Source organism: Lampetra planeri, chromosome 38 (assembly GCF_965212315.1).
Source record: "Lampetra planeri chromosome 38, kcLamPlan1.2.h2, whole genome shotgun sequence".
NCBI lineage: Eukaryota > Metazoa > Chordata > Hyperoartia > Petromyzontiformes > Petromyzontidae > Lampetra > Lampetra planeri.
The window spans coordinates 2,563,853-2,583,530 of NC_136144.1; the positions used below are offsets into that span (position 1 = coordinate 2,563,853).

The 19,678-nt window shown below is 51.1% G+C and overlaps 1 protein-coding gene across 1 annotated transcript; it reads left to right on the top strand.

Moving 5' to 3' along the window:
• Positions 1 to 1,735: 1,735 nt before the first annotated feature.
• Positions 1,736 to 19,127, top strand: LOC144731155 (dual specificity tyrosine-phosphorylation-regulated kinase 2-like). The gene is made up of 11 exons (XM_078612120.1): positions 1,736 to 1,741; positions 2,157 to 2,259; positions 3,267 to 3,424; positions 5,035 to 5,171; positions 6,182 to 6,328; positions 8,901 to 9,039; positions 10,602 to 10,677; positions 11,577 to 11,752; positions 13,254 to 13,314; positions 13,903 to 14,020; positions 19,076 to 19,127. The coding sequence occupies exons 1-11, from the start codon at positions 1,736 to 1,738 to the stop codon at positions 19,125 to 19,127; spliced, it is 1,173 nt and encodes a 390-aa protein (XP_078468246.1).
• The last annotated feature ends 551 nt before the right edge of the window (positions 19,128 to 19,678 follow it).

Sequence of the window (19,678 nt, forward strand, 5' to 3'; positions counted from 1 at the left end):
CCACGAGCTGATTTCCCCACTCTTCAGAGTTAAGCAGGCGACAGTAAAGACGGCAGCTATGCCAAACTTAGACTTCAAAGTCACCGTTTCTCCACTTTCAAATCCTCACTGAACTCTGCTCATCTCCGTTCGTTGTCCCTAGCCGGTGGTGGAAATTCCTCATTCCTATGGTGGGAATCAGAATGTCCACACGATGACCACACCGAGAGCCACAGACTCACCACACAGAGACCCACAGACTCACCTCACACAGAGCCCCGTTTCGGCATCTTCAGGCTGAGTCGACCACGAGGAGGCCCAGACAGGGTTCAGATTTATCCCGCCATCGCCGCCATCCGCCCCGACCGGAAGCGGAAGTAGAAGCTGGGGGTGGAGGTCGCCCAAAGAGGAGGGGCGGGGGCGGCTTCCGGAGGCGTGGTCGCGCACTGGCACGTCACTCGGAGGGCGTGGCTAAAGGGGGCGTGGTCACGTCCCTCGCGCTGTGACATCACCGGTGACGTCGCAATCACCACGTGCTTCCTCAGAGTTCGAGACGGGCGTGAAGGAGACGGCAGCTTCTTAAACTTCAGCTGCTTCAGCTTCATCATCGTCGCCTTTCGAACAACTTCTGCTGAAGCCATCCGAGCGAAACTTTTGACGAGGTGAGTTTTATGGGTTCATGGTGAGTGTGTGGGTCCGTGTTGTGGGTTCGTGGTGTGTGGGTCTATGTTGTGGGTTCGTGATGAGTGTGTGGATCCGTGTTGTGGGTTATTGGCGAGATTGGGTCCGTGGTGAGGATGTGAGGCCATGGTGAGGATGTGAGTCCGTGTTGTGAGTTCGTGGTGAGGATGTGAGTCCGTGTTGTGAGTTCGTGGTAAATGTGTGGGTCCGTGTTGTGGGTTCGTGGTGAGTGTGTGGGTCCGTGGTGAGGATGTGGGTGCGTGGTGATTGTGTGGGTCCGTGGTGAGTGTGTGGGTCCATGTTGGGGATTCGTGGAGAGTGTGTGGGTCCGTGATGTGGGTTCGTGGTGAGTGTGTGGGTCCGTGGTGAGGATGTGGGTGCGTGGTGAGTGTGTAGGTCCGTGGTTGAGTGTGTGGGTCCATGTTGAGGGTTCATGGTGAGTGTGTGGGGTCGTGGTGAGTGTGTGGGTCCGTGGTTGAGTGTGTGGGTCCGTGATGTGGGTTCGTGGTGAGTGTGTGGGTTCGTGGTGAGTGTGTTGGATCCGTCGTTGAGTGTGTGGGTCCATGTTGGGGGTTCATGGTGAGTGTGTGGGTCCATGTTGGGGGTTCATGGTGAGTGTGTGGGTCCGTGGTGAGTGTGTGGGTCCGTGTTGTGGGTTCGTGGTGAGTGTGTGGGTCCGAGTTGTGGGTTCGTGGTGAGTGTGTGGGTCCATGATGTGGGTTCGTGGTGAGTGTGTGGGTCCGTGTTGTGGGTTCGTGGTGAGTGTGTAGGTCCGTGTTGTGGGGAATTGGTGAGGTTGTGTCCGTGGTGCGGATGTGAGTCCATGTGAGTTTGTGGTGAGGATGTGAGTCCGAGTTGTGAGTTCATGGTGAGGATGTGAGTCCGTGTTGTGAGTTTGTGGTGAGGATGGGGGTTCGTGGTTAGAATGGTGAGTTCCTGGTTGGGGGATGTGGGAAAGTGGTGAGGATGTGAGTCCGTGTTGTGACTCTCTACACCATCTACACTCCTCACCCACCCACAGCTTTCCACGCAGAGACCTTGCTGCGTGAGAGAAGCCACTCTGAGTATCAACACCATGGAGGTACGCATGGGCCCCTACGCTCGACTTACGAACACCACCAGCACTCATCAACACCACCCGCACTTACGAACACCACCCACAATTACGAACACCATCCTCACTTACGAACACCACCCACACTTACAAACACCACCCACACTACAAACGAGCTTCCATGAAATATATATTTGTTTAACATCGACTTACAACTCGCACTTGCGAACCGAACCGCGGAACGATCCTCCGCGAGATGTAGTGAGTGTTTGTGATGCCTGTACACTACTCTGTGGCACCACAATGGCAAGATATTAACAACTTCACTTGGTTTCCAGGAGGTCGTGGGTTCGACCCCGACCGTGATATCTACTGTTTATTTGAAGTTTGTGTGTAGAGGAGCCTACTCCAATATTGTTTTTATGTGTGTATGTGCATGTAGACGAGCCAAGCTGGAGCAAGAAGGAGGGAGGCAGTCTCTGGCAACACGTGGAGCGCGTTGTCCGCAGCCGGCACCGGCCCTATCCGCAGTAAATCGCCTCGAGGTGAGGAACAGCAGTGAGCAAAAATGGCCACGGTGAATGGGGGGAAGTCACTACCGCCATTTTTCATGGGGGACTTCACGGTGGCCATGTTGCTTAGGGGACTTTATGGCAGTCCTGTTCCATGGGAGACTTCATTGTGGCCATTTTGCATGGGGGATGTCACAGCAGCAATGTTGCATGGGGTACATCACTACGGCCATGCTGCATGGGAGACGTCACTATGGCCATGTTACATGCGGGATTTCACGGCGGCCATGATGCATGGGGGTCTTTAGGGCGGCCATGTTTAATGAGGGAAGTCATGATGGTCATGCTGCATTGGGGATATCACAGCGGCCATGTTGCATGGGGGTTGTAATGGTGGCCATGTTGCATGGGGGTTGTCATTGTGACCATGTTGCATGGGGGATGTCACGGCACCCATATTGCATGAGGGATGTCACTGTGGCCATGTTGCAAGGGGGACTTGATTGCGGCCATGTTGCATGGGGGATGTCACTTGCAGCCATGTTACATGGGGGACTTTATTACGGCCATGTTGAATGAGGGATGTCCTGATGGCCATGTTGCATGGGGGATGTCATGGAAGCCATATTGCATGTGGGTTGTCATGGTGGCCATGTTGCACGAGGGATGTCATGGCAGCCATGTTACATGGGTATACAGTATTTGGCTGCCGCTATATATTTCCACGTGATGAAGATCACAGCCACTTTGGTGGGGCCATACCTGCCAAAATAAAAATATATAGTTTAGTTTTAGTATGGGTCTCTATGGGTTGTTATGGTTCGATATGAGCATGGATCTCTGTGGGTCTATGGATCTCTGTGGGTCTCTATGGTTCGATACCAGTATGGGTTTCTGTGGGTCTGAGTGGAGTGATGAGTCTCCATGTGATGATGATTACGTCGATGACGATGTAGCTCTAGCAGGGGCCTTACTTGGCATGTAAACAAAACAGAAATAGTTAAGAGTCTAAGATGTCGTTGTTGTTGTCACGTGTGCAGCGATCCTGGATCTCTTTGGGCCTCAGCTAAGTCATCGCCAAAAGCTGGAGCTGGAGGCCATGAAACAAGTATGGTTCTTCACTGTGGACAAGGTCGGCAAACCCCGGGGCGGCAACAACAACGACAGCTACGACGACGATAACAACAACTACATCCCTGTGAGGCTCACAGAGACACCCATGGAGACCCAAAGAGACACCCACAGAGACCCACAGAGACATCCACAGAGACCCACTCCCATTGAGACCAACAGAGGCACCCAAAGAGACACCATTAAACACCCACAGAGGTTTTTGCCAGGTTAGAAGGCATGAGCATCAATGTGTAATCGTTAAACCTGCCACCACCACCAGACACAGACAGTCAGTTAGGGTTTTGTGTTACGGGTTTCTGGGGGTCTCTGTGGGTGTCTAAGGATCTGTTTGGGTCTTTATTGGTCTGGGTGTCTCTGGGTCTCTGTGAAAGTGTTCAAGTTATTTCGCACCGTATGTAGTAAACTTTGGCTAATCCACTCACGACGTCGGCCGTGGTGGCCAGGAGATGTTTACTCCTTCACCTGGTATACAGGAGGTCGTGGGTTCGATATCGACCCTGACGCCTGCTGTATATTTGGAGTTTGCGTCTCTATCTCTCTCCCCGTGGTTGCGTGGATTTTTCTCCGGGTCCTCCGTTTTTTCTCCTTCCACATTTAGAAACAGCGTCAACACACATTAAGAGCAATTGGCTGCTTCTGCTGTACATTTCCACACGGTGATAATGATGAGGCCCCACGTCGTTGAGCAATGATTTGTGATGGCTAGGTCGCTCTTGAGAAACAAGTGCAGCTCAGTGGTGAGGCCTTTAACAGCGTAGCAATAGCCTGTAGCCTTTCTGGACATAAAACACATACTTGTGGTGAACATGCAGACAAAAACATGCTCTGATAATGTATGGCATTGCCTTTGAAACTGATTGGTCTACACCGGAGAGAGCATCCTTCTTTAGGGCCTAGTCTCACTACCAGCGTCTCACTACCCAGTGTCTCACTACCCAGTGTCTCACTACCCAGTGTGTCACCACCCAGTGTCTCACTACCCAGTGTCTCACAACCTGTGTCTCACTACCCAGTGTCTCACCACCAGTGTCTCACTACCCAGTGTCTCACTACCAGTGTCTCACTACCCAGTGTCTCACAACCTGTGTCTCACTATCCAGTGTCTCACTACCAGTGTCTCACTACCAGTATCTCACTACCCAGAGTCTCACCACCAGTGTCTCACCACCAGTGTCTCACTACCAGTGTCTCACAACCTGTGTCTCGCCACCAGTTTGTCGCCACCAGTGTCTCACTACAAAGTGTTAGATGGATAAACGCAAAAAGGCGAACAACCCCTCCAAGTTTTAACGGCATTCGGTATTCTTGGGTCTTTCGGTAAAGTCACGTAGATAGGTTCAAATAAAAGAATAAAAATAACAGGAAGTTGACCGCTTGCGTTTCGATCGAAACGTCGTAGTTGTCTGTTTTTTTTATTTTTCTTTGAACCTATCACACGGGACTTTACCAAAAGATCCAAGAATACGAATCCCTGCAGTCACGAAAGCTTTAAGTCAAGCATTCGGCAGTTTAACGAAACATTTATACATTTCCGCGATCTAACACCCAAGCAAAAAGTAACCTCCGTAGCTGATAATGGCGGTCGTGGAATCCCCGACTACTGTTGCAACCACCGAACGTTCGACGCTCTGATTGCTACGACTCTGACTACCGGCCTCCGCCTCCGCCTCCTAGGTCCGCAAGGAACAGCTCCACTACCGCTATGAGGTGCAGAAGATGATCGGCGAGGGAGGCCAGGGCCTGGTGCTGCAGTGCCTCGACCACAAAACCAAAATGCTCGTGGCCGTCAAGATGCTGTCGCTGCCCTTGTGGTGAGTCGGAGGGCCTTCCGCGGTGGCCCGCGCTCTCGAAAAATAATCATCAAATGATTGGAGGCACCGCCGTGAAACTGCCACTAACTATGGACTCGCTGACAAAATACTAACTGCCGTAAAACTGCTGCTAACTATAAACTAACAAAATCTTACTGCCATAAAACTGCTGCTAACTATAAAGTAACAGAATACTAACTGCCATAAAACTTACTGCTAACTATGAACTAACTAAAAAGAAGCACTAACTGCCGTAAAACTGCTGCTACAAACTCACAAAATAATAACGTGCCGTAAGACTACTGCTATGAACTAAAGTTAACTAACAAAATAATAACTGCTGTACAACTATTGCTAACTATGAACTAAAATACCCATATAGACCCACAGAGACCCGCAGAGTAACCCACAGAGACACCCACAGAGACACTCAGACCCTTAGAGACCCACAGAGACACCCACAGAGACACCCAGACCCTTAGAGACCCACAGAGACACCCAGACCCTTAGAGATCCAAGAGACACCCAGACTAATAGAGACCCTTAGAGACACCCAGACTAATAGAGACCCTTAGAGACCCACAGAGACACCCAGACCCTTAGAGACCCACATAGGCCCACAAAAACACCCAGACCCATAGAGACCCACAGAGACCCGCAGAGTAACCCACAGAGTCACCCACAGAGACACCCAGACCCTTAGAGACCCACAGAGACACCCACAGAGACACCCAGACACTTAGAGACCTACAGAGACACCCACAGAGACACCCAGATCCTTAGAGACCCTGAGAGACCCACAGAGACACCCCGACCCACAGATATCTACAGAGTCACCCACAAAGACCCCCACAGAGACACCCACAGAGACCCCCACAGAGTCACCCACAGAGACATCAACAGCAACAGAGACACCCATAGAGACCCCACAGAGACACCCACAGAGACACCCATAGAGTCACCCACGGAGTCACCGTTGATTTCGTGGCCTTCCCCCTCCCGCTGCGCAGCTCCTCGACAGCGGCCCGCCAGAGGACGGAGCTGGAGGTGGCCAAGGAGCTGCAGGGCAAGGCCAGCGATGAGCTCTACGGAGTCATCCGGGTCCTGGACACGTTCCAATTCCGCGGACACAATTGCCTCGTCGTCGAACTCTTGAAGTACGCGAACCTCCCACCCACCCACGTGCGTGTGCGTGTCCATTGCTCCGCTCGATAGTTGATTTATTTCGGAATAAATATTTATTTAATATTTGATCAAGCAACTAGATTCATCACATTTATTTATTGAGTTTCACATGCAAGGCTTTCGCGACCAATATCATCTCTAATAAAGGTATTTTTGGGTTAGATCAAGTAAATATATAAATGTTGTGTCGTTAAACCCGCCACCACCCAACATAGCCAACTAGTAAGGGTTGTCATGCAAACGGAACTTGACAATTCGTTACTAGTACAGCACTATTGTGTAGTGTCGTGTAAAGTGTAGTAGTGTAGTGTATAGTAGTGTATAGTGTAGCAGAAAGTGTAGAGTATAGTAGTGTATAGTGTAGTAGAAAGTGTAGTGTATAGTAGTGTATAGTAGTGTATAGTTTAGTGTATAGTGTAGTAGAAAGTGTAGTGTATAGTAGTGTATAGTGTAGTGTATAGTAGTGTATAGTAGTGCATAGTGTAGTATAATGGTACAGCACAACGGTGTGTTGGAGAGCCAAGCCACAACATTTACAATCTCTGAGTATGATGTTTCGCCAGTAATTACAACTGGATTCATAAGGCGACAGCCACATTTTGTGGAGAATTCCACCTGTTTCGTTCCTTATATAGAGGCACAGATGTGGTGATCAGGCTTCAGTGCTCTTGCGCAAAGTGGGGGGGGGGGGATTAATTTTCTAATTTGTTCTCAAATAGCTTTTTTTAAATACCTTTCATAATTAACTTCTTTTTGCAGTTTATTTAATGAGTTTAAAGAAAGTTAACAATTCATCAAAAGATGTCTCGCCTCTTTAAATCGATTAATTTAATCGAATACGTAACTTATTTAATTACTATTTTCATAAATAATTCATGCAATAATTAATCTGACAATTTTACAATCACAATTTGTTTGGCAACCGAGTCTTCTAAGCTCTGGGAAGTCGAGCAGCACGCGCCCACGTGGCCTTCGCGGGTCAAGCAGCTCAGCACAGCGAACCGCTGCGTTATCGACAATCGCAGAACACCGTGGCGACAAATCAGACGCAGGAAGTCCCCCGGGTTGCGGAAGACGCGACTCACGGAAATGCTCCCCATAAATCACACATTAATCTTTTTTCATGAGAATCTACATCGAAATAAATTGGAAATTGTGTGGATATGTGTGTCTGTTTGAAATGTTTAGCATACTTCCCAACATGCAACAAACTTTAAATTTGGCACGTGGGTAGCTTCCAGACTGTACACAATGGAAAACGTCTAAACAGTTACTTTTGTGTTTTGGGGGGGCGCAAGAATGCATGTAATATATTGTACGGCAAGTGAGCGGTGACGTCACATCTGTGATGTCACCCGCATGCGGCAGCGTCACGCAGTGTGCCTGCTGACGTCAAGCATCCCCAACCCACCGCGTAGGCCGTGTATACCGCACAAATGCGCGGCACGGCTGTCTCGATGTTCTAATATCAGCTCGCTCTTCAATACAAAGCAGAAGATACATCTGTTTTTGTGAAGCAGCAAAAACTCTCGAACGCTGAGCTCTGACGTCATGAAATTTGCACGGCTGACAATGCCTGGGATTTCGAAGTGAAAGCGACGATTTTCAGCTCGCCACGTCATTCCCTTCCCGAGTTGTCTAAATCAACCTTCCGTAGAAGTGGGTCAAGGTTGAATTTCCTTCAGTGAAAAACATCCGATTTAGTGAAATTGATTTGTTTCAGATTTTTTCTTTCTTGCAAGCACCAATTTTTTTTCGGGTTTTCCAGTGAAATCTTTATATAAAAAAGGGAAATGTGTGGATATGTGTGTCTGTTCGAAATGTTTAGCATACTTTCCAACATGCTACAAACTTTAAATTTGGCATGTTGGTAGCTTCCGTACTGTACACAATGTAAAAAGTATAAAAATAGACTTGTGTATTTTGGGGGGGAATAATGGATATAATCTATTGCACGGCAGTGAGCGGTGACATCACATCTGTGATGGACTAAACTTAAATTTTAATTTCCGTGCGAAGAACGGGTACACCTGCTAGTAAAATCTATATTAATAAGCTATTTTATAAAATAATACGATATTAATAGGTGAATAATAATGAAGAAATTATAATTAACAATAATATGTCAATCAAATGACGGAATAATACGAATATATTGCTAATTAAAATTATAATACAATTTTTTATTAAGAAATATTGATAATAAAAGAATAATAAATCGAATACATTTATTATTAAATTGTGATATTATAGTAATAAAATTATAGTAACGAAATAATAAAATGGAATAACATAATCATGGTGAAATTATAATAAAATCATAATGAAGTTATTATCACAAAATATTCAGTTCCCTTGGTGCTAGTGCGGCGCGGCGAGGACGCAGATTAATACCGCGGAGCGACGAGGCGTTTCGTGACCCCTCCCCTCCCCCCAAAACTAACCAAGTGGCACAAGTCGGTTTGGGGTCCGGGTCGTGGGTCGCCGAGCGGACGTCATTGGAACGGGAAAGGGGTTTTAACGTCGTCGTCGTTGTCGTGCCAGGAAGAGCCTCTACGACGTCATGAGCAAAGGGAGCATCGGGCGAATCTACGTGAGGCGGTTGAGGGAGCACACCAGGGCCATCCTCGACTTCCTGTTGTACGCCAAGGGGCGGGGCATCGTCCACGCGGACATCAAGCCGGTGAGCGGAGCGGGCGCGGTGGTCACGCCCTCTCATCGGGGCGCTCAATTAGCTGGCGCGGAGGCAGGCCGGCCACGGTTGATCGCGGGGTTGATCGCGGGGTTGATGCGCTGGCTCCGTCCATCGAAAGGGAGGTGGTGGTAGTGGTGGTGGGGTCACGGTACCTCCGGCGAAGACGATCCGGTACGAGGTGAACACTCGTACCGCAGAGGCAGGCCGGCCACCGTTGATCGCGGGGTCGATGCGCTGGCTCCGTCCATCTACTGTGACTCTGCCACTTCCTCCTTCCAGATGGAGGTAGCAGGTTGACGGTAGGCAGCTGTGGCTAGGAGATGTTAACTACCTCGCCTGGTATACAGGGGGTCGTGGGTTCGATCCCGACCCTGACGCCTGCTGTATATTTGGAGTCTGTGTCTCTCTCGCTCCCCGTGGTGGTCACGTGGATTTTCCTCCAGGTCCTCCGGTTTTTCCCTCTACGTTCAGAATCAACATGACCACGCGTTTAGAGTATTTGACTGCTGCTGTAACCTTTCCACGTGATGATGATGATATCAGCCCACGTCGTTGAGCTATCGTTTGTGATGGCCAGGGAGCTTCCGACAAAACAGCTGCACAGTAGCTCAGAGTGGGGCCTTACACCTAGTAAAGTAAAACATAGCTTAGTTTTAGTCTGTCTCTCTATGTTTGTGTGGGTCTCTATGAGTATGGGTCTCTCGAAGTCTGTGTGGGTCTCTATGAGTATGGGTCTCTCAAAGTCTGTGTGGGTCTCTATGAGTATGGGTCTCTCGAAGTCTGTGTGGGTCTCTATGAGTATGGGTCTCTCTATGTCTGTGTGGGTCTCTGAGTATGGGTCTCTGTGGGTCTGTATGGGTCTCTATGAGTATGGGTCTCTGTTGGTCTTTGTGGGTCTCTATGAGTATGGGTCTCTGAGTATGGGTCTCTATGTCTGTGTGGGTCTCTATGAGTATGGGTTCCTGTGGGTCTGTATGGGTCTCTATGAGTATGGGTCTCTGTGGGTCTGTGTGGATCTCTATGAGTATGGGTCTCTCTGTTTTCGTGGGTTTCTATGAGTATGGGTTTCTGTGGGTCTGTATGGGTCTCTCTGAGTATGGGTCTCTATGAGTATGGGTCTCTATGAGTATGGGTCTCTATGGGCCTGTTGAAACATGTCTCTAGAGTGTTTGGCTGCTGCTATACATGTCCACGCAATTATGATGAGGATGCTGATGATGCTGATGATGCTGATGATGATGATGCTGATGATACTGATGATGATGCTTACGATAATATCAGCCCCTTGGTTGAGCTGCTGTCATTACGTGATGGCCGGGTCGTATCCGATAAAAGACCTACACAGCAGCTCAGCGGGGCCTTACACCCTGGTAGTAAAATACAACTTTGAACGGGTCTCAGGCACGTCGCCCGTGTCGCAAGTCGGGGGGGGGGGGCTGCCCGTGTGGGTGTCAATGAGTCACTTTGCGTGATCGACCCACTGCTGGCTGGACACTCTCGCCATAACCTTAGAGCGTGGAATTCCTTCTCTGTCTCTCCCCTTTGTCCAGGACAACATTCTGCTCACTGCGACCAGCAAAGTGAGGGTCACCGACTTCGGGTGCAGCTTCTACCTGAAGCATAAAAGTGAGTGGCCTTGCGTGCATGCGTGGAGTTTTTTTTGGGGGGTGGGGGGGTTAGATGGCGTCAATGTGTAATGCGAGCAAGGAAAGGGTGGGCGCTGCCTCCGCACCACTCACGCGGGCCGGAGTATTAGGGGAGGTGGAGCCTGGTCGTCGGGGTAAGTGGGGGCGGAGTCAGGGTCACGTGAGGAGGAGGAGGAGTAAGGGTCACGTGAGGAGGAGGATATAGGATGAGAACCGGAAGGGGATCGGGAGTCGAGAGAGAGTGAAGATAGGAGAAGCCACGCGGGCTACTTGCGGAGGAGTGGCACGAATTGCCACGTGGTCGGAGTCACGGCACCGTCAGCCAGCGGTGTACGTGGAGCAGCGGAGTGGCTGCAGAGTGTGCGGAGTCACATGGAGCAGCAGGGTGGCTGCAGAGTGTGCGGGGCATACGGGCAGCGGTGTGGCTACAGAGAGAGCGGAGGACTCGAACGGCGTGCGGGGGGGCACGCGACGGAAGAGGTGCGGGTCCGATCGGGGACATCGCGGGGTGCGAGACAAGAACCCAATAAAGGACAGACGGAGACCAACATCGCCTAAGAGTCCTTTTTTACAAATGTAAACGCAGCCGGCCGGCGAGGTTCAGCGTCACGTAAACAGGACGCGCCAATTCACCACTTGCACAGCACTAACCGGTGTGCTGGAGACGTAAACCCACTACGACATTTACAATTCGAGCATCATCATCAGGCAGGCAGCCAGAGTACGCGGTCCAACCCAATAACTCGCCTCCGCCATGAAATATCGGTCGCAGAAGCCGACTACGCGTTTAGCCGACAAAAAAAAAATCTGTTCCCCCCACGTCGCTGTTGACGGAGGGACTACTTCATATTCATCGTCGTTGTTGTTGTTGCGGTGCAGCAGCCCAAAACGTGGGTGGGACGTTGCCCTACATGGCCCCGGAGCTGCTGCTGGGCTACGATGTCACCTGCGCTGTGGACATGTGGGGCCTGGGCTGTACCTTGGCCGAAATGGCCACCGGCAAGGTGCTCTTCGATTCACTGACCGACGAAGAACACCTGCCCTGCTGCATTGAGGTATGGGCGGTGGGTGGGTGGGTATGGTTGGTATAGTGGGTGGGTATGGTGGGTGGGCGGACAGGTGTCTATGGGTTTCTGTGTGTCTGCACAGAGACCCATACTCATAGAGACCATATAGACCCACAGAGACCCATACTCATAGAGGCCCATACAGACCCACAGAAACCCATACTCATAGAGTTTGATTCCCTCTCACGGCCCCAAACACCAGAGAGGAATATCTGAACTGGTCCAGAGCCTCTCATAGGTCGACTAAGCCTCAAACGAGTACAGTAGAACCTCTGGTCACGACCATAATTCGTTCCATAACTTTGGTCGCAACCCGATTTGGTCGTGACTCGAACCTAATTTCCCCATTGGATTGTATGTAAATACGATTAATCCGTTCCAAACTCCTACGAACTGTATATAAATATTGTTTTTTAAAGATTTTTAAGCACAAAAATAGTTAATTATGCCATAGAATTAACAGTGTAATAGTAAACTAAATGTAAAAAACATTGAATAACACTGAGAAACCCTTGAACAACAGAGAAAACTAACATTTCCACGTCAAGGTTTAGAATCGTTCAACAAGATTATTGTTTCGTCTGCTATATCAGTCGGTCGATTCTGAGAGAGAGAATATTCGCATGAGAAATTCATGTTTCTATTGAAAGTAAATTAACAGTAATATTTGGGTACAGTATTGTTTTTGGAAGCATTCACCGTAATATCGTATGAACGTTTACTTCACCGCATCATCGTATGAATGATGCGAGAAGAGATTAATGGGTTCTTATGTTAGCGATTTACGTACTCAGCGATTTCACTCTCTAAATTACGGCTTGAATGAAATTTTGCACAAAATTAATATCTTACTAGGAATTTTATATAACAAAAGTTATATACATAACTGTTACGCTTTGTGTAATTCAACAAAAAAAATGGCGCGGAAGGGAAAATCGGCCGCGGACGTGTTTGATCGCCACCCGAGTATGTGTTCGTTACCAGATTAAAAATTTGTGTTAATTTTTTGGTCGGAACCCGATTTAGTCGTGGTCAGAAGTGTTTGTGACCAGAGGTTCTACTGTACCTGGTGTAGCAGTGTGTAGTAAACATTTCCACTGGGGGAGACAAAGGTGGCCGGGCGTGGCGCTGGGCACCCACCCCCTCGTGTGGCGTTCCGGCCTTCATAGGTGCTGCTCGCTGCTAACAGCACTTGCCCCAGCAATGAGATGAGGCTAATAAGGAGAGAGGGGGATTGTTGTCTTTATACACAATGCGTCCTTCATAGGTGCTGCTCGCGATTAAACAGCACTTGCCCCAGCAATGAGATGAGGATAATACGGGGAAGCGGGGATTGTTGTCTTTGTACACAGTGCCGGCCTCCACAGGCGCTGCCTCCGCCACGGCTCACCGCTGACAGGCAGCATTTTGCCCTAATGCGCCCGCTGAGGCTACACCGGCTGTAACCCCCCCCCCTCCTCCTTTTGTCTTGGTCCAAAACCATGCGCAGATCCTGGGCATGCCCCCAAAAAAGATGGTGGACGACGCCCCAAACAGGACACTTTTCTTTGGTGAGTCGAGGGGCTCGGGCAGGCTGGCGCAAGCGACGTAACCCATTCCGTTTTGTTAGGTGGGGGTGGCAGTGAGGCTCTTATAGGGTTATTTTGTGGGGGGGGGGACCTGGGGGGGGGCTCTGATTATCTCAGGGGTGGGGGGTGGGGTGGTGTTTTGGGCTCTCAGTAGCAGTCGTTAGGAAGCATAGGTGGGTGGGTGAGTGAGCGGGTGGGTGGGTAGGTGAGTGGGTGGGTGAGTGGGTGGGTTAGTGAGTAGGTGGGTGAGTGAGTGGTTGGGAAGGTGAGTAGGTAGGTGAGTGAGTGGGTGAGTGGGTGGGTGAGTGAGTGGGTAGGTGGGTAAATGCGTATGTGGGTGAGTGGGTCGGTGTGAGGGTAGGTGGGTAAGTGGCCAGGTGAGTGGTTGGGTGGGTGTGTAGGGTGGTTAGGTAGGTTGGTTGGTAGTATGTAGGTGGTTTGGTGAGTGGGTGGATGGGTAGATGGGTGGGTGAGTGGGTATGTAGGTGGATAGGTAGGTGGGTAGGTAAGTCGATGAGCAGGTATGTGGGCGACGTGGTGGTTGGTGACTCTGCGTGCGTCTCTCTGCAGACTCTGAGGGCCTCCCCAACAACCTGTCCAAGCAGCGGCCACCAGGAAGCTTCCCCCTGCACCGCGCGCTGCATGGCCACCACCCTCAGCTGGTGGACTTCGTCAGCCGCTGCCTGCAGTACGAACCACACTCACCTCTCGCTCACCCCCACTTATCCCCACTTATCCCCACACCACTCACCCCCACTCACTCATCCCACTCACCACCCCATACCTGTCAACACCTTATCAGTGCCCTAACTTACTACAGACCCAACTCAGACATTGTTGGTCACTCCGTGCCCCTTATAAATCTCAACGTTCATCCCGCAAAGTCCCATCACAAGGGACAAACACAAACAAATAGACACAAATTATTATTTTTACCCAGAATGGAAACGGCTGCACTCCGTACGGACCTGAAAACTCAATTTCCCTGTACAAGAATATGGAATAATCCATATGGGTTGACAGCTCTGCCACCCACTCACTACCCACCACCACTCCCTCCCACCATCTCCATCCCCCCCCTCTCCCCACTCTTCCCCCACCTCCCACCCTGTCAAATCATCTTACCATGCCCCTCTCACCACGTGTGCGTCTCCCCCCTCACCCCTCCCCTCCCTCCCCGTGTGTCTCCCAACAGATGGGATCCGAATCTCCGGATGACGCCTGAGCAGGCGCTGGCTCACAGCTGGTTCCAAACCACCACCACCACCCGGGCCACCCCCACCACCAGCAGGGCCACCCCCACCACCAGCAGGGCCACCCCCATCGCCAGCGAGGCCACCCCCACCACCATCCGGGCCACCACCACCACCATCCAGGCCACTACCACCACCATCCTGGCCATCACCACCACCCGGGCCACCACCACCACCACCAGCGAGGCCACCCCCACCACCGCCACCACCACTCCCATCATCATCTACATTCGGCCCATCAACTGGGCCACCACCACTATCCGGGCCACCACCACCAGCTGGGCCGACACCACCAGCTGGGCCACCACCACCATCAGCGGCGGCACCACTCCTGTGAAAGGCTCTGCAGCTGCTGAGCCACGGTGAGCTTCTCTATATGAACCTCGCCTGGTACGCAGGAGGTCGTGGGTTCGATCCCGACCCTGATTAGATGTTAACTACCTCGCCTGGTACGCAGGAGGTCGCGGGTTCGATCCTGATGAGATGTTAACTACCTCGCCTGGTACGCAGGTCGTGGGTTCGATCCTGATGAGATGTTAACTACCTCGCCTGGTACGCAGGAGGTCGCGGGTTCGATCCTGATGAGATGTTAACTACCTCGCCTGGTACGCAGGAGGTCGTGGTTTCGATCCCGACCCTGATGAAATGTTAACTACCTCGCCTGGTACACAGGGGGACGTGGGTTCGATCCCGACCTTGATGAGATGTTAACTACCTCGCCTGGTACGCAGGAGGTTGTGGGTTCGATCCTGATGAGATGTTAACCACCTCGCCTGGTACACAGGAGGTAGTGGGTTCGATCCTGATGAGAAGTTAACTACCTCGCCTGGTACACAGGAGGTCGTGGGCTCGATCCCGACCCTGACGATGTCTGCTGCTGTATATTTGCAGTTTGCGTTTCTGTCCCCGTGGTGGTCACCGTGTGGATTCTTCTCAGGGTCCTGCAGGTTTTCCCCTCCACGTTTAGAATCGGCGTCACGCACTTCGAGTAATTGACTGCCGCTATGAATGTCCATGCGATGAAGATGATGATGATGTTATCAGCCCACTTGATTCGGCTATCAGCTGAGATGGCCAAGTGGCTTCTGGTCTATGTGGGTCTATGGGTCTCTGTGGGTCTATGGGTCTCTGTGGGTCTGATGATGACGATGATGATGACGACGATGATGATGACGATGATGATGACGATGATGACGACGATGATGACGATGATGATGACGACTATAACGACGATGATGACGATGATGATGATGATGACAATGATGATGACGATGGCGATGACGACGACGATGACGATGTTGATGATGATGACGACGATGATGATGATGATGTTGATGATGATGCGCTGCTGTGGTGCTGCTGCCTCTCTCTCCACAGAGCGGAGCCGGAGGAGAAGCTCCCATCGCCATCGTCGTCATCGCCATCGTCGTCATCGTCGCTCACCCAGACCTTTGGAGAGAGGACGGAGGTCGTGGAGGTGGTGGAGACGCAGGAGGAGGATGACGACAACGAGGAGGAGGATAAAGAGGAGAAGGAGGAAGAGGGGGAGGAGGGGGAGAGGGAGCGAGGGGTCCTGGCGCGTGTGGGCAGGGCGCTCCGCTCACTCCGCTCGCTGTTCAGCCGCCTGCTGCTCTGTGGTGGGCGGCCCACGGCAGAGTAGCGGAGTGGACCCACACTCACCACCCACACTCACCACCCACACTCACCACCCACACTCACCACACTCCCCACCCACACTCACCACCCACACTCACCACCCACACTCACCAACCACACTCACCACCCACACTCACCACCCATACACACCATTCACACTCACCACACTCACCACCCACACTCACCACCCACACTCACCACTCACACTCACCACACTCACCACCCACACTCACCACCCACACTCACCACCCACACTCACCACCCACACACACCATTCACACTCACCACACTCACCACCCACACTCACCACCCACACTCACCACTCACACTCACCACACTCACCACCCACACTCACCACCCACACTCACCACACCTCACTCACCACCCACACTCACCACACTCACTCACCAACCACACTCACCACACCACACTCATCACCCACACTCACCACCCACACTCACTCACCACCTACACTCACCACCCACACTCACTACACTCACCACCCACACTCACCACACCACACTCACCACCCACACTCACCACACTCACTCACCACCCACACTCACCACACTCACCACCCACACTCACCACCCACACTCACCACCCACACTCACCAAACTCACCACCCACACTCACCACCCACACTCACCACCCACACTCACCAAACTCACCACCCACACTCACCACCCACACTCACCACACTCACCACCCACACTCACCACCCACACTCACCAGCCACACTCACCAGCCACACTCACCACCCACACACACCACCCACACTCACCACACTCACCACCCACACTCACCAGCCACACTCACCACACACACCACTCACACTCACCACCCACACTCACCACCCACACTCACCACACTCACCACCCACACTCACCACCCACACTCACCACACTCACCACCCACACTCACCACCCACACTCACCACACTCACCACCCACACTCACCACCCACACTCACCAGCCACACTCACCAGCCACACTCACCACCCACACACACCACCCACACTCACCACCCACTCACCACACTCACCACCCACACTCACCAGCCACACTCACCACACAATGGACTAGAGCCTGCCTAGCCACGTGCACGTGTGAAGAGTTAGGATAGAGATAAGAAAAAGTTATAATGTAATAATGTGTACATATATATCTAGACCATTGTTTGTGTATCGATTGTTGTTGTTAATAAATAAGCGGATTTAACAGAACGTTGCAATTGTGTTTGTTGTGGCGAGTTGCTGCGGCCTGGGGTCTCAGGTGACTTGGGTCCAGATGTTGACTACCTTGCCTGGTACACAGGAGGTCGTGGGTTCAATTCCGACCCTGATGAGATGTTAACTACCTCGCCTGGTACGCAGGTGGTCGTGGGTTAAATTCAGACCCTGATGAGATGTTAACTACCTCGCCTGGTACACAGGAGGAGGTCGTGGGTTCAATTCCAACCCTGACGATGCTTGCTGCTGCTGCTGTGTATTTGGAGTCTGCCCAGCTCCGTGTCTCATCAGCAGAAGCAAGAGACAAGCTCTGCTTGAACCAATGATGGTGAACTGCCCAGATGTTTGTCGTCAGATGCACCTAGCCTGGCACAGCAGTCAACCCATGGCACCTGCTGGGTCTGTCCCTTGACCGCCTCCTGTACCTAGCCTGGCACAGCAGTCAACCCATGGCACCTGCTGGGTCTGTCCCGTGACCTCCTGTACCTAGCCTGGCACAGCAGTCAACCCATGGCACCTGCTGGGTCTGTCCCGTGACTTCCTCCTACTGCACCTAGCCTGGCACAGGAATCAACCCATGGCACCAGCTGGGTCTGTCCCGTGACCTCCTCCTGTACCCAGCCTGGCACAGCAGTCAACACATGGCACCTGCTGGGTCTGTCCCGTGGCCTCTAGCACCTAGCCTGGCACAGCAGTCAACCCATGCCCACCCGAGGGCCCCCTGGACCCCCGGCCCCCACTGGGATCCGGTCACGTGTCCAGCACCGGCCTTGACGTCATTCCTGCCTCCAGCCGGGATGACGTCATGTGTGTGTCGACCCACGTGGTAGTGACGCTCCCGGCACAGTGACGTCATACAGGTTCTAACTTAGCAATCTTTGAAATACGTAATCAACCGGGCTATGCGTTAATTGTGTGTTCACCGACTCTCTGTGTTGCATTACATTACATTTCGATATTTTACTAGGTTATTTAATTTTAGTGTGTCTTTCTCCTAATTTTCAAGCTTGCGTACCGTACCACGTCGTTGTCCACTCATTGACATACTCATTTTTTCTCTGCCCCCTCCCTCTCTCCGCCCCCGCCCCCTCTCTATATTTAAGGCCCCGTCACAGAGACGACCTCTCTCTTTGTGCTGATACGTGTTTTCTCTCTGTGTATCTTTATGATGTCTGTCTGCTTATATGTCTGTCTATAGTTTTTTGGTTAGATTTTTGTTGCTATTTCTTTTATACCTGATGATGATTGCTTGTGTTGCAATCGAAACGTCGTAGTATGCTATTATTTAATTTATTATTTTATCTTTATACGTGACTTTACCGAAAGAACCAAAGAATAATTCCTGCAGTCACGAAAGCTCCAAAATTAAGACGTGTTTAGAGTATTTGGCTACTATAAATGTCCACGTAATAAGTCAATTTGTTGAGCTGTAATTGTGTGGCCGCTTCTGAAAGAGAGCTGTATAGCTCAGTGGGCCTTGCCTGGTAAAAGTAAAAAAAACTTGTTAAATACTTATAATTGTTTTTATCTGGGATAAATGCACCCGTGGCACCATTCACAAGGTGGCTTTAATGATGTGGAGATCTGTGCCTGGCATTTTCAGGTGGGATCCGGAGCAGTGGATGAGCCCTGACAAGGCAATGGCCCACCCGTAGATTCGCTCCATGAAGAACTTTTAGTGGCTCGGGACCGTGGCGCCAAGAAGACCAACTATTAGACCATGAGGGCGGATGGGGGGTGTCATCATTTAATAATATTTTTTCATTGCTATTAAATTTAATAATCATTTGATCTCGTAATGGGTATGGGCTGCTGGGAACCAGACAGGGGAATACAGTGTGGCGAGAAAATCTTGACTTTACTTGTTCCACGTGCATGGGGTCGAGTGTAGCCTACTCGCACTTGTGGGGTTTCTCCGGGAGCTTCGGTTTTCCCCCACACGTAACGCTCGCTATCTGGTTGATAACAACTTATCAATAGCGTCACAGAGCTTGGGCAATCGTTGGTGACTTCCTTCCTGCATGTCTGTGGTTCCTCGCACCGCTTGAGTCGTTCTTGTGCGCGCTATATAGCTTTAAATAATAACTATAATTATTCGCCAGGCGGTGGTGTCGCAAGCCTGTGATTCAGCACTCTAGAAGGCAGCAAGGGTTGGTGGATGACACGTTAAATGTTGTGAAACCAGCTTCCCGTGGATGTTGAGGTG